Source organism: Sebastes fasciatus, chromosome 6 (genome assembly GCF_043250625.1).
Source record: "Sebastes fasciatus isolate fSebFas1 chromosome 6, fSebFas1.pri, whole genome shotgun sequence".
Classification (NCBI taxonomy): Eukaryota; Metazoa; Chordata; class Actinopteri; order Perciformes; family Sebastidae; genus Sebastes; species Sebastes fasciatus.
The window spans coordinates 13,576,733-13,592,454 of record NC_133800.1 but is presented as its reverse complement, the minus strand read 5'-3'; the positions used below and the strand labels follow the sequence as shown (position 1 = coordinate 13,592,454).

The 15,722-nt window shown below is 41.8% G+C and overlaps 1 protein-coding gene across 4 annotated transcripts in view; it reads left to right on the top strand.

The window, feature by feature from the left end:
• ccser1 (coiled-coil serine-rich protein 1) overlaps positions 1-15,722 on the top strand; it is a 147,910-nt gene that overhangs the window by 92,837 nt on the left and 39,351 nt on the right. The window contains exon 11 of one of the 4 annotated variants that reach the window (XM_074637704.1): positions 11,107-11,139. The exons of 2 other annotated variants lie outside the window; for them this stretch is intronic. In XM_074637704.1, coding sequence (XP_074493805.1) covers positions 11,107-11,109 — 3 coding nt within the window. In that variant the 3' untranslated portion in view covers positions 11,110-11,139. Of the gene's footprint in view, positions 1-11,103; positions 11,140-15,722 lie in introns of those variants that run through there. One more of the 4 variants, XM_074637702.1, reaches the window with a different exon arrangement.

The following is a 15,722-nucleotide window of genomic DNA, read 5'->3' as shown; positions in this document are numbered from 1 at the left end:
GAATGTGCAGTGTGTACAGGTGTTGTTGTCAGTGAGTCACATTTGTGTAGTTTATATTGTGTGAGGTGAACTCTGTGTAGAATTTTTTATTGAAGAAGTTGCAGTTTGGAGTTGTGGGTCATTGAGAAGGTGTTATTGTAGATGTGCATCCAGGAGTTGCTATCGATGGTGACAGCGAGATCTTTTTCCCAATCTTGGAGCGGTCTCGGGAGAGTGTTGTCTGTTTTTATTAAAAGTTTGTACATTTTTGAAAAGCGCTTGAACTCGAACAATGGGAGTGGTTGTGAATATTTTATTTATTACCGATGTTGCGTCTCTGTATTAGTGTTTTGTAAGGGATTCAATAAGTGTTCCAGATGTGTAATGCCTGCTTTTTTCCATTAATTTTTCTCTCTTTTTTTTCTTTTTCTTGGTTGCTCTTTGTGTCAACATGTCTTCTGTTTCCAGGGCATCAAGGCGCACGGGAGCGCCACTTTGTCGTCAAGGAGACAACTGAGTGAGTGTCTCTGTTCTGATATCACCTGGCTGGACGTGACTGTGTCTTGTAGTGGTCTACCTTAATGTACCGTACTAGATGGGAGAACAGGGGGTCTTGGTACTGAGGCTTGATTAATCTGCAAGGCTCTACAGGCTGAACTCTGATCTGCAGTTGTTTTACTTCACAAATCAGCGAATACAGTGCCTAGTCCATTTGTTTTACACAATCAGAATTGATTGAAGTTTCTCAGTGTAGTAATAATGTGGTTTTACACAATTTATACACTTGAGTTTAATATGAATTAATGACTAAGATACAGATATGTCATGCCATTGACAAGCCTGACACATAATCCACTGCTGGTTATGTGAAGTGAAATGATAGCGGATGGGTTAAGGCAAGCCAGTTTTAATCAATCCTGGTATGGAGACCCTCTGAGTTAAGAATGCCACCTGCACTGCCTCGTCCTGTAATGTAGACAAGAATGCTGCCTCTTAAATACTCCTACCCAAAGTGATAGTGACCCTAAAGGATCTTGGCACCAAGATCATTTCTTTTCTGGTTTAAATCAGTGTAACTGAACAGCTCTGTCTGTTGGAAGTCAATGTAAAATCAATATAATATTTTCTGTGGTTTAAGTCGGAGGGAAAAAAAAATCTCTGTTCAAGCGTAAGTCAGTGGTACAGATAATTTCTCTTTTATTGCAATTCGATGGTGCAGATCATTTCTGTTATAAGCCAATGATCTTGACAAATGACATGGTTTCAGATACTGAACAACGTGAAGAACACTCCGGTTTCAGGGTATTCAAGTGCTTAAAATGGCAAATCAAACATACCTGAACGATTCTAGCTCATTTGAAAGGAACAAAATGTGTATTTTGTTCCAATATGCTAACTGTATTCATACATCCTGTATTTACAAGATGTTATTTGCACTGTCCAGTTCTATAAAGGAGACTTGCATCCTAACAACTAACCAACCAAAATCAGGGATTTGCAGTATGCAGGCACCATGGTTTTAAAGTACGGCTGTCAATCGAATAAAATATTTAATCGCGATTAATCACAAATGTATCGCAAATTTTTGTATCTGTTCAAAATGTACCAGGGAGATTTGTCAAGTATTTAATACTCTTATCAACATTAGAATGGGCAAATATACTTGTTTTATACAAATGTATGTATAATTGTATTACTGGAAATCAATTAACAACACAAAACAATGACAAATATTGTCCAGAAACCCTCACAGGTACTGCATTTAGCATAAAAAATATGCTCAAATCATAACATGGCAAACTGCAGCCCAACAGGCAACAACAGCTGTCAGTGTGTGTCAGTGTGCTGACTTGACTATGAATTGCCCCAAAACTGCATGTGATTATCATAAAGTGGGCATGTCTGTAAAACAGTGACTCATGGGTACCCATAGAACCCATTTTCACCGCTTTGTAAATGGCCAGTTTTCCATCGCAAAAACTGAGCGCAAGTTTGTAGCGTTATTTAACCTCCTTCGCGTCAAGCTAGTATGAAATAGGTTAACTTAGGTTTTCTATTTTCATATGATTCTAGTATCTTCACTCTAGCTTTACAACTGAGCCCGCTACAACCTCCGAAATATCGATATAATGCGTTAATGCGTTAAATAAACTTGGGGCGTTAAAACAAATTTGCCTTAACACATTATTATCGCGTTAACTTTGACATCCCTATTTTAAAGATGAACTTTATTTTTCTTCCATTTGTGGAAATTCATCAACAGCCTTCCAACATAAAAAAACAAACAGACATGAGCTTATTGTAATTTACAGTGAAAATAAGGTAGAACTTGTTGCATTTTAAATGCTGTAGTGGGAAACACTGCACAGAAAATATTATGTTGCTGGGGAGTTCAGGAATTTCCTAAAGTGAAAATACCTCCAGGGCGGAAAGCTAAACAAAGTGTACTTTTTTCTCATATGTATATTCCCTGCTTCCTGCCTACCTACCCGCACTGTGCTGGACTGTACTAAAGTTGAGCATGCTTTAGGATTAAGAGCACCGATGTGTGAATGCAGTGTCCCAGCCTTCCTCTTCCTGTTCATGTATGAACTTTTACCCCGTCTGCTATTGCACTATGAACTGTAACCCCAACCTGTCACAGCACTGTAGAACCTTTTATTGACCCCTGTGACCTGTGACCTTATCCAGACAGGCTGTGACCACCCTTCGCTCAACCACACATGATTACACATTATATAACACACACATTCACAGACACAGGCATTCATACATGCACACAAACTCCAGACTCCACATGCACACACTCTCAATAAGGACACATCTAATGTTCACCATGAAGTACAAAGGACCTGTTTCTGGGGTTTGATTTGTGTGTGTGTGCACACATGTGCTTCTCAGGGATATAACCGCTGTGTTTGAAGGTCAATGCATAAAGAGACAGTGAGAGCCATTAGAGCTTCATTTGTTTGCTCCATTTGCGCAAGGGCACCTACACACTTCCATGCTTGTGTATGTTTGTTTGTCTGTGTGTGTGTAGTTGAGATATTTATACACAAACATCCAGATTTGCTGCAAGAACTCCCTCATCATCTTTGAGAGATTGTGTGTGTGTGTGTGTGTGTGTGTGTGTGTGTGTGTGCGTGCGCGTGTGTGTGTGTCTTGGCGATTGTTTTTGCTCATTAAACTCCTCAAGGACTGACAGTAATGCTGTGCTGTTGAATTATTAGTCACTTCTGGACCTGTTGCAGGACAAACAACATTAATGAGCCAAAACCTAATTTATTCAGCAAGGTGAAACCAAGTGGCAACCACCATGTCTGAGTGCTGAAGCCAGAAAAGCCTTGTGATGCAGTTCGTATAATGTCCACTAGATGCTTGTGCCAAAAAAAGACACAGACGGCATGTCCTGTAAGTTAATGGAAACGACCTCTGACTTCTCTTTAGAATTACAAAGTCAGTATTTTTCACCATAGCAACGGCTAATTGCACCTCTTTTTATGTGTGACTTGGTGGCAATTTTGCTAATTAAAGCTCCATCAAGGAGTCAGTAGGGTTAAAGAGGCGTATGTTTGGGGCCAAATTTGCCTCTCAAGCAGTCACAAAATGCGAGATGGCTCCTGCTTGTTCACCAAAGCTGAGCTCCATCTCAGGCTACACCAAATTTCATCCACCAAACAAATAGCAATGGCATCATAAAGCTGCACAGACACCACATCTATTCTACAGTCTTAAAAGTCCGACTAAAGCCGTAAACTGTTACATTAGAGTGAAGTGTTTTGCAGTTCCACATAAAGGCCTGACAGAGGAGGCTCTAAGTGGACCAAAGGACCTGGGGTCTCATTTATAACCGTTGCGTACGCACAAAACGGGGCCTGAAATGTGCGTACGCCACTTCCCAGGCAAAAGTTGTGGTCTATAAAAACAAACTTGACGGGAGAATGTGCGCACCGGTACGGAAACTTTGACCCGTGCGTACGGTTTTGGCAAGTTGTGAATCGATGAAATTGATTGCTGTAAATATATAAACACTGCAGTGACACTGGTAACATGCTGCATGGTGCTGGTGGATATACCAGCACTGAGGACTAAATGACGTGTATAACAGAATTAAGAGGGAACGAGTGTCCAGAGACCTCCTCAACTACAAGCACCTTGATCTCAGAAAAACTCCTTTTCTCGGTCTTCCTCTCGGTAGTTGCCGTGATTCACCGTAAAGATTAAACAGGCTCATTTACATGCAGAAACATTCATGAGGTGCTTTGCATCGACCATTTATGGTTGAATGTGGGCGTGTAGAGGGCGGAATATGAGGCGGATCCACGTGCGCACATTTCCAGGTGGACTGTGATTTATAAAGGGAACATTGCGTGCAGTTGTGCGTACGCACAATTTTATAAGTCTGATTTTTTTGGGGCGGACGCCATTTTCGGCTTTTGTGCGCACGTACATTTTAAGTGTGGATCCTACGCACTGTTTTATAAATGAGACCCCAGAGCTTTCTGAACTTTTATGAATTAATTTGTCAATACATTGACTCTTTATGCTTCAGTGCATAAACACACATCTGCATTTGTTGGTTGCCAAGCAAAGTCAGTGCTCGTGTTTGTGTAGGTTTTTGCGGGGTGGTGGAGGTGGTTCGCTTATTTCAACATAGTGGGAAGGGTAGCAGGTGGAGAGAGGGAATGAGTGTATGTGTGTGTGTGTGTGTGTGGGTATGCAAGCCTGCCCAGTGGCAGTCACGGCGAGATGAAAGACTCCTTTACCCAGGTGGAGGACGCATGCCGTAGGAAGTGTTGTGCGTGTGTGTGTTTTGCACATGTGTGTGAGCTGTCCCTCCTGGGGTTGAATGAGGGCAAGAGCGATTCCCTATTTTAAGTGATTCCGTGTGTGTGCGTGCATGCGTGGTCGTATCACGTCTTTGATCGTCTGTTTTGGGTACCCATTGTGGTTCCCTTGTTGCCTGCCTCAGATGATAAAGTACAGGTGTGTGGGTGTGTGCATCTGTGGATGTGGTTTCCAGCCAGAGACAGATATTGTCAAGGTAAAACTGGATACATCCAACTGGCCCCTGCCATCTGCAGGTGGTACTTTTGAGAGGAGGCGGAAGCCAAATCATCCCCAACAACCACGCTGCACAGCCACACAAGAACCTCAGAGGTGGGAGCTGTCTGTGTGGGCGCGTGTGTGTGCATGTTTGTCTGTGTGTGTGTGTGTGTGCGCACATGAGGCTAGCTCCAGTGCTGGCTAGCTGCCAGAGCACTTATCTAACTCTGATCCACAGCGTTACTCGCTGTGACTCCTAATTATAGACAGAGGCACTCAAACAGACACATATACACACAGTCTCTACATGCTCTCCTGTGTACCATTCACACTAATGAGGCACTATCCCCGAGGAAGTACCCACCCTCCTCTACGCTCCTTGATAGAAGCAACCAGGACCACCTTCTCTACCAGCCTGCCTCCTGGTCTTCTATTCGGAGAGAGAAAGTTAGACCCAGGCATACATACAGAGAGAGAGAGAGAGAGCTTAGTTAGATAGAAGTAGGAATGTAAAGACAAAAAAAAAACCTGATGCTGGGAGACGTGTGAGAGCTGAAGAAAATGCAGCGAGAAATGGAGCAAAAAAACGAGGGGATGAAAGAAAGCTGCCGTGGGGAACGGAGGAGATGAGAGAGACGGACTGCCAACAGATAGAGATCATGATGAGAGAATGGACAACAGGGGACTTGGAATGGCTTGTGAGAAGAGCAGAGAAGGAGGAGAAGAGATGGAGAATATTTGTTCTGTTTACTTATTGAGATCCAGGATGCATGATCACATTCCCCCCCACACCCCTCTGCAGTCCCACAGGCTTTCTCCATCTCCTTGTTTCCTTCTTTATCTCTCTGTGTTCTTCTTTCCTCTCTCTTTGTCCACCCCCCTCTTCCTCCTCCCTTCGTCATATCACATTATGGTGAGGATGGCACTCAGTCAGATGCTTAAATCCTTCATTATTGGGCTCAGGTGGCATTAGCGTGTTATACATCATATGTTGTATTCGTTAGAAATATTGTCTTGATCAGAAGGAGAAGCCAAAATCTGGATTTTTTTTAGGTGAAGGCAACATTTCTTCTCATGTTTACAGATAGCCCAAGTCTAGAGCTTCTGTTTAGAGCTTGCCAGCACACCTTTTTTGTGCTTTTATCATGAGCATTGGGAGAAAAAAAGCAAAGCAACAACAATACAGTGCATTTAACTTGCCTTATATGGCTGTCAAAACTTGATGAAACATGAATCCATAATTAGTTGTCTATATGTGCCTTCTTGCTGTGTCCTCTAAATAACTTTATCAAGGTAGCACCGCTCCTGCTGCCACCTCCTTCGTCTATACGTAGTGCTGACGGAAGAGAACAGAGCAAAAGGAACAGGACAGGACAGAAGGGACTGTGGTGGCTACTGCTGCGTGCCTCTCATCCCAGCTAACCCCACCTAGCCCCAGGGGCAGCGCAGGGGAGAGAGGGGGCTGTCAGCAGAAGGTGTATGCGTGCGTGGATTTGTGAGTCAAAGAAAAGAAGAACAGAGAAGGAGAGAGTGTGTGTGTGTGTGTGTGTTTTTGTGTGGGAGTCTCTGATCTGTGCCCCCATGTATGGCTCTCTCCCCCGCGGGCAGGGCAGAGCGGCACAGGGAGGAGGGCACCTAACTGGGCACAGATGGCAGCAACAGACAGGGACGGTGGCGACATAAACACGTTAATAAATAATTATCCGAACAATGACACTGGGTACACCGGAGTAGGCGGGAAGGAGGACAGAAGGACAGGAGGTGGAGAAGGAGACTGGAAGACGAGGACGTGAGGAAAAGTGAAAGATGAAGAGAGGATTTGAGAAGGCCAGGAGCAAGAGTGACAGAGAGGGTAAACGAACAGGACAGGATGGGAGGGAAGTAAAGGAAAGTAGGAGAAGCAGTCAAGTCAAGGACAAAAGAAATGAAGGACGAATAAAAAAGGAGACTGTGTGAGAGAATAAAGTGTATGAGCTCCAATAAACATTAACAGCTGTTGATATTACAGACGCCCTATGAGAATGGTAAAACTTAACAAAGACGAAACAGGCGGATCTTGAGCTGCTATTTTACAGAGTTCAGTGTCCACAGATTTGAAGCCCAATGGCAGTTTGAGTACCAAACTCCTGGAGCTCCAGTACAACCTCAAAGGCAAAGGGTCCTTTAGAGTTACGCGTGGAGCCCTTATAAAGGAGTTAAAAGAATTGGGCAGAGTTACGGTGGCAAACAAAATCAAAAAGAAAAGTTTGAGAAGGAAATAAGAGCAGAGGGATGGGTTCAAGTTCAGATATAAAGGAGACAAGGTGGAGGATATAGATTTATGAAGATAGGAGAGAGGGTAATGATGAAGGGGGGGGAAGACAGATACTGTAGGAGAGGTGAAAGACAAATGAAAGCAATAGTCTGTTCAATGACAAAGTTGTGAAGGCTTTAGGAGGATGAAGCATCCAGTGTGTGTATGTGTGTGTTTGTTGCCAACGAAGTTACCAAAGATACCAAAATGTGCCAGGCTGAATTTTGGGGAAATGTGTCTAAAATGATAAACAACACATCTAAAATATTTGATGGAAAGCTGCAGTAGGGCTGCACAATCGATCAAATATTAATAGCAATCACGATTTTGGCTTTCTACTATTAAATGAACATGATAGACCGTGAAATTGGTGTTTAAAATGCACGCTCTGCTCATAGAAAACGCAGTCATGCCGCTGTAGGGTGTGCATGCAGCGGCATGACCGTTACCCAAAAGTGAAGCCAAAATATCTGGATCACGTCCTCGTCTTCCAACCTGTGAAAAACTTTCTTGAATGTTGCGGCTACAGTCCAGAGTAGAATAATAATATACTCTATATTACTGGTTTTCCCTGTCAAAACAGAAAGGCACTGAATTCAGGTGAAGGACAACTAGTTTTAAGTCTTATTTTGATGCAACGGTTTGTACATTAGCAGGAATGTAGCACAACATGGAAGAAAAGCAGCGCTCTGTTTACCTAAATGTGAAAGTGCGATAAAAAATGTTCTCTCTAAAATCAATGATTAACCGTGATAAATAATTGTGATCTCAATATTGATCAAATTGATCATGATTATCATAATCCTGCAGCCATAAAAACATGACGTCTTGAGTTTTAATATAATGCACAGTCTGCGCTGCAGCACACATGCGTTCCTGCACAAGTGTGTGTCATGTTACTGACCTACAACTGCTCTTATCAGTAATGAATGAAGAGGTTTTTTCTGCCTCGTCTCCCTCTCCTCTCCTCAAAATCTTCTCCTCTGTCCTTTTTTTTTTTAATCCACCACCTGTTTCTCTTTCCCTTCTGTCCTTTCTGCTCTCCATCATTTTTCTTGTCTCCCTCCTGCTCCTCCCAGCTCCCCAGCTTTCAGAACCAAACACCAGATCTGTAGCCACATATTTATTTATTTATTTGAGTAGCGGGTTAACATAATTACGGGCCCGGAGTTTGACTGCAGCAGGCGTGTGCGTGTGTGTGTGTGTGTGTGTGTGTGTGTGTGTGTGTGTGTGTGTGTGTGTGTGTGTGTGTGTGTGTGTTTGCATGCGCCTGCTGGCTCTCAGCCCCTTTAGATATGTTCCAAAAGGTCGAGACCAGATTAACATTTTAACTGGGGCGTCAAGAGACATCCCTCTCTCTCCTTCCCTCGCTCATTTTCACTCTGTGTTTTGTTTCATTTTGTCATAGCAAGTCATATAATATTCCCTAACTCGTACCTTAATTGTATGCCATATTTTCTCTTTACTATGCCGCCCTCTGTGCAACCTTCCTCGCATTCACCTTGAATGATTAATTCATAATGGCTCCTATCCTCATTGGGTATTCTGCAGCTCTAAACGTATCTAAAAAGTGAGGGCAACAGTGAAATGGCCCCATTTGTAGTGAGTAGTCTTTCTATTCGGAAAGAGTATTTTCTTTGTGTGCATTAGCCTTACACTACTATGTCTTAGTTAGAAGCAGCACTATCAGTGGTGCATTTACAAAGGGGTTGATTCTAGATTAATGCATGACATTTTGTGAAATCAAATACACTTTTGATCTAATGAATATTGATATAATAATTTTTAGCAAGAGCAAGGTGCAGCAATGGAAATCATTGAAATGTATCACTCCTATCGATTTCCCGAACCAAAAAAAAAAGAGCGAGTAATTGCATTTGCAATTGGTGTGTAAGCCTGACAGGAAGCACAATTGAACTTCTCTCCCAGAAAAAGTGATGGCAACAGTTTATGTTCACACAGGCAGAGAGAATGACAAATAAGAGACAGGGTGTCCCATAGATGAGAATTACTCGCACATTTTAAATGTCATAGGAGGTAATCTCGTCTAATGGAAACCTGCGTTTGAGTATCGAACATTTACTGCTTGTGAAGTTGAACATCACTCTGAAAAGATTGTAGATTGTAACACTCCACCAAATATGTCTACATTTACAGCGTTTGTCGCTAAGGTGGTTAGTTGTTAACTCTTGTTATTCTAATTCAAGCAGACATAATTGCATGCTTGTCATTTTACATGTTCTCCACCTGTTTTGAACATTATAAATTTGCTATCATTTTATTTTGATCCTGGCTACAGTGATTTTTGTGCCAGTAACATAACATTATTGCTATTAAAGTACTGAGTATGTCTCTCAACTATAGATAGAGTATGAGGCCATTTTCAGAAATCCTAAATTGAACTGGCATCTGCGCTCTTTATCCTGTCGTCCTGGTCTTTGATCCTCCTCTCATCTGCCACCATTCTCTGTCCCTTTTCCAGACCTCCTACTGTCTTGGCGTTCTCTCCAAGTGCTGTTGCCTTTCATGGCTCCTCTCTCTCTCTCTCTCTCTCTCTCTTGCACTTGCTCTCGCTTTCTCTCTCTCTTCTTCCCCACTTCCCTTTTCCGATCACCATTACTTCTACTGACACAGTTTTCTTGTCCTATCTCTTTTTGCAAATTACTACTGATGCATTTTTTATGTGTGTTTGTTGCGTAAATATACTGTATGCATGCATTTTGTGAGTGGATGTGTGTTTGTGTATGGTAGGCTTGAGGGTAAGGATACACACATTTGCTCTAACTGTGGTATACTGAAAGGCCTTTTATGTATATTAGATCCGGTTTAAGCCCTCTCCTTAAGATACTGCTTTTTTACATATGACACAGGCCATTTTTGGGCTTGTATATGTGGCACATCCTCATACAGCACACAAACAAGCACAAACAGCTAATCCTCACACATATCTCTAAGGGCTCTCTTACTGTCACATGTAATCTCTTTGTGGTATTGGTACAAGTACAATTACTCTCTACTTTAACACACTTGTGAGAATCACCACGCTTTTCGGAACCTTGTTGATAAAGCTTGCTTCTTTGTGAGTGACTAGTGTCTTGACTATTTTCCCTCTAGCTCTAAAACTGAGTCCACTACAACCTCCGAAAGATCAAATAGCGGCCGAGCGGATTTTTAAGAGGTTAATTAAAAATCGATACAGTGTTTTGGAGAATCGAAACAGTATTGCAAAACAGTATATGGCGATAGTCATGTGTATTTATATTTTCTTCGACCCCTGTATGTCTGTCTGCCTGTCTGTCTGTCTGTCTGTCTGTCTGCCTGTCTGTCTATGTGCGTGCGTGTGTAAAACATGTATACAGCTGATTTTATTTTTGAACTGCGTATCGTGTGCATCATTCAATACTATCTAGCACCATGTATTGAAACTAAAATCCATTCATCAAAACATTTTGCTATGACTCATTTTTCAGCTCCCACTTCTTTTACTCTTCAAAGGGCTTTTGGTATACTCCCTAGACACGTCACCCATTGAGTTATACTGTAGACCGTGGTGTTCAATGTTTGTGACCATATTTGCCCGTATTGTTTCCTATCCATTCAAACGCATCTCTGTGCTCCTTTGTGTGCCTCCTCATCCGTGTTCATCCATGTGCTTGTACTCATCTGTTTGTGTACTCCATATATATATATACCTCATGTTCCACCTTATTCATCTCACTACACCATCTCTCTTGTGTCTTCTCTTATGTTTTTCCATCCATACGTCTACTCCATTTGTCGGGAAGCAGTAACCAGCATGGTATGACGGAGGAATGAAACAGGTATGGGTGTCTGTGTTGGGTCAAACTACAAACCTGGGTCTGAAAATTGCTTTCTGCCAATGTGTTTTTTTGTTTTGCATGCCAGCTATAGATATTCCATATTTTATATCAGATCTGTCATGGAGGACACCATCATAGAAACTAGGTATGAAATACGTAGGAATAATCTTGCGCTTTTTTTAGCTTTCTATTATTTTTTTCGTAATTGATTGATCTAGTCTGGCAGGCTATAGACTATGTAATGGTCTATTCGCCCTCTAGGCAGGGATAAGCTCACAACTGGCCCAGGTTTGTATGTGCCATCTGCCATCTATCCATCATTTATCTAACCATTCATTGCTTAGCCTGTTTCTCTCTCCAATCAAGACAGCTGAACATTTGATTTACCTTCGTTATGGTAAATGTGACCTCATGGGTGTATTCCAAAGCAATCTAATTCTATATAGGTCTCAGTGCTCTCAAGTGGCCCTCTCATCCCTGCCAAGTCTCTCCTCTCCTTTCCTCTCCTCTCCCCTCAAAGATGGAAATCAAATTCCATCTGTATAGTCTAACAACATGTGTGATAATACAGAAAAAGAGGAGAAAAAGAAAGAAGACAGTGATGGATTATAGCAAGACAGCCACTTAAGACTATTGAGACACTTTTTTTTTTAATATTCATTCACTTGAGCAATGATTTAAGTGGGTAGATTCTAGCAGTAACGGAATAAAAGATGTGATGTATTTCAGATGCTGATTTCTAGTCAGACCCTTGTCTTTAACAGGCTCCGTGCTAATAAATGTCAGTTGAAAATGGTCTTTTTATGGCTTAAAAAGATTTACAGATAGATTTATTAACTCAAACGCCAGCTTCATCGGCTGTCTCTCATAATGCGATGTGAAAATTATATTTTGATAATCCGATTATGTCAAGTTTAATGTACTCAAAATAATCAGCATTCATCACTCTTTTTCATTCCTAATCAGCATTTATTATTTGTTGTCCGTCGTACATGATCCTCTTTTGATTCACAGAAATGAATCAGTTTGCCTCAGCAGTGATTTGCATGCCCTAACTACCTGTCTACAGGTAATTCACACCGAGTGAAGCCACAGGTTGGCCGGTTTGAGTGATGGCAGGTGATTTGCATTGCGGTGATTGCATTGCCCTGTTGGCAGAATTGAGTGTCATATCTCATCTCAAGTCAAATTTGTCACTGTATCCAAATCAAAATTTGTTGTTGAACTGCACTTTTCACACCATTTCACATTTATATGTGTCTCCGATGTACCTGAACACATCCATTAATCAAAAGGATTATGTTTTGCTCCTCGAGAAGATGATATACTGTAGTGTTATTGTTCCACATTATCTTTGTTTTCCCTTCCACTGAAACTCAGCTATTGTACCATATATTCAGTGATGTTTGGGCTAAAGACGCCGTTTTCGGTCATTGTCATGACTCATTGTGTAACTTTTATATAAAGCAATAATGTCAGCTCACTAAATGGTAGCCTGAGTTCAGTGTTTGTTTTTCATCTAGTAGATTTTTTTGGAGCCATTTCTTACGATATCTCCATCAGCCGAACGAGACAGCGTTTGACAATGAGCTCAGACAGATTACAGTGTCCTCTCTGTACATTAGACTAGATTGGAAGGAATTGTCGGAGTGAGCCTGATATCGCTTTTAAATTGCCCAGTCAAGACACTATGCCCAATGCTGGGCAAATGATCAAATGAAGAAAGCACAGAGGATTGTTAGCGTAATCGCTTGGGAGCTGCGTGAATCTGCCTCTGATGGAAATATTTCACCACTGAGAGCGAGGCCATGTCACTCAGTTTGTCTCCGGTGCATTTTGGCAGGATGGAAGTTAACATTTTATCGGCCCTTGGTGAATGATGTGACATGTTTTTGCACAGCCGATGATTAGATAAAAGATGTGTTGCTGACTGAATGTGACAAATATAGAGAAAACAACAGAACAATGTGTAGCACCAAACACATAGACAATGGTAGTCAGCTTTCAGACGACAACAAAAGCCGGTTAAGTCGCTCTTTGAAATTAGAGCGGGGGCATTCGATTTTCTCCTTTTAGAATTAGAGTGGATCAGAGGGAGATAAAAACTGAGGGCACACAATATTAAGTTGAGAGTGTGGTGGGCCTCGAAGCCCTCAGTTTCCCCTGACTCCCTCTCTTCTCCACCCGCTCTTCTTCTCAGTTCACAGGTTGATTGATTTGCTCTGGCTATATGAAGATACATCAGTTACTGTGAGTGTTTTAGAAATTAAAAATTGATTGATTGATCCATCTCTATTAGTAGACAGCGCATGAAGCTTTAATCCCATCATTTCATGGGCAGTTATTGAAAGGTGTGCACGTGTGTTTGCTAGAGAGAAGATGTGTGTCGGTGTCCATATTTGAGAAGAGTTTTTGTGTTGGAGTGTGAGAGTGGGAGAAGAGCTGGTGAGGGATCTCAAAGGAAAAAGACATGAGATTATCTTTAGAGCACAACAGGAAGCTACTTAAACTCTCCTTGAAATTAACCAAGCTTTAGCTTTAGCTACAGTACACTTTCCTGCTTGGGCATCAGGGATTCACGCTGTGCTTCAGCCTCAGGTGTGCGCTCTGTTTGGTTTTTCATTCCAGTCCAGGACATTTTTGTTTAGCTGAGGCATATTGTACAATATTGCTCAATATTCCAATTTTAGACTAATAATTCCCCAGTTTATGTTTTGTTTAGCTCACAGGGGCTTGGAAATGCTTTGCTAACATTACAATAACATCCAGGCACTCCATACAAAGCTAATGAGGTGACTTATTTGTAGCTAGCCAGCCAATGTGTCTGCATGTTGGTGCGTTTGCTTACAGGGAGCGAAAGGGGACTGGGTTAGTGATGCAGTGCAATGTGTTCTGGTTTGTAGCATAACACGCAATCATGTTAAATATTATCTTTCATCCTCTCCCTCTCTCTGTTGTGCACGCTTGCTCATTCCTTCATTACTTTGGTAGAGCAGGTCTTTATTAATGAAGGGACGTCTGTTTCATGAGAGCAGAACGATGCCTGGGAGAGAGAGGGATGGAGGGGGGTCTAAAGAGGAGCACATGCAGAGAGCAAGAATGAAGAAGGACCACGCATAGAGAGATGGTGGATGGTTGCAGGCCAAGTAAGAGAAAATAAAAGGCAGAATGAAAGAGAACAGAAATGCGAGACAAAACGAGGAAGAGACGGCAGACATTTAGATAGGAATCTTTTTATGAAGATTGATGCAGTGTAGAAATGGGGCCCTGCTCTCTCAGCCATACAGTTACATGTACAAATCACATAAACACATCACATATAGCATCGTAAAAAGGCTAATACAGACGTGAATTCCCTCACAAACACACACACACACACAGCTCTGAGACAGCATGAGGTAGTAAAGCATTATATTAATCATAATTATGGCATGTAGCACGAAGGATTTGTGAAACAACTGCCAGCTAATGGGCACTTTTAAAGCACATGGAATAGAACAGACCGTCATGGAAGACCAGTTTGAAATTGCCTGTGCAGAAATTAGAGTTCAGGGTTTAACAAACAGGCAGCAAACAGGACATCTGTATAACATTGTTGAATGTATTGAATGACAGTGTTAAATAATATTAGAGGCTCTATTTCAAGAGCGCACTCACAAAGAACCGAGCAAACCACTGGGTCAATGAGGGCATATCTAAGTGTACTCGTTGTTTTTGTCCATATAAATGCAGAGTCCTGTGCATAAAACTGGTTTACCCAGCCCGTTTGATATTCTCAGAATTACAGAATTGTGTGTGGTTATATTGCAGCGACCTTGTGTTGGTTGGGCATGATTTAACCAAGGTTCATCCATGTGTAGCGCTGCTGCAGTTATGAAGCTGCATATCCAATACGCATCAGGGTTAAAACGCCTGGCCGTGCAAGTGGGTCAGAAATCTACTTGCCCGAAGTCAATTTTTACTTACCCCTATACAAATAGTTGTAATTATTAGCGGTTATCAAAAAACAACAAAGACCAAAGTTAATTGTCATGTTTAATCTTTATTTAAGTAAATTAATCTGGAATTTTGTCAACATCATCTAACGCCACCCAAATAAACTCCTGTTTCCAGGATAATTGAAATGCTCCCTTGCCCTTCAGCTCATAAACTTTGTCTTTATATTCTTGCGAGTGCCTGATCTGTAGTGCGCATGTGCAACTCTCAAAAGAGATGAGAAGGAAGCAAGATGGCTCACTGCTTAGCTACTTCATCATCAGCTCTGGAAAAAAACTATGAATTCTTGTTTACCGGGCAAGTGAGTTGCTAGATTTACTAGCCCGACGTGGCCTTTTACTTGCCCCGGGCAAGCGGACAAGCCTTATTGTTGAGCCCCACACATGCAGTATCTGGCCTGTTACTGTCACATGGCTGTATTCTCCTTCAGCATTATTATATAATTGCTGCACATTTCTGTCACAGAACAGACCAGGTGCAGAGTGAGATGCTCTCAGCTCAAAGTCAAAGACCCAATTTTCACCCAATAACCAACACCATCTCATTGTCATGAACTCCTCTCCGGAAGCAACTCTCTTTTCACTATA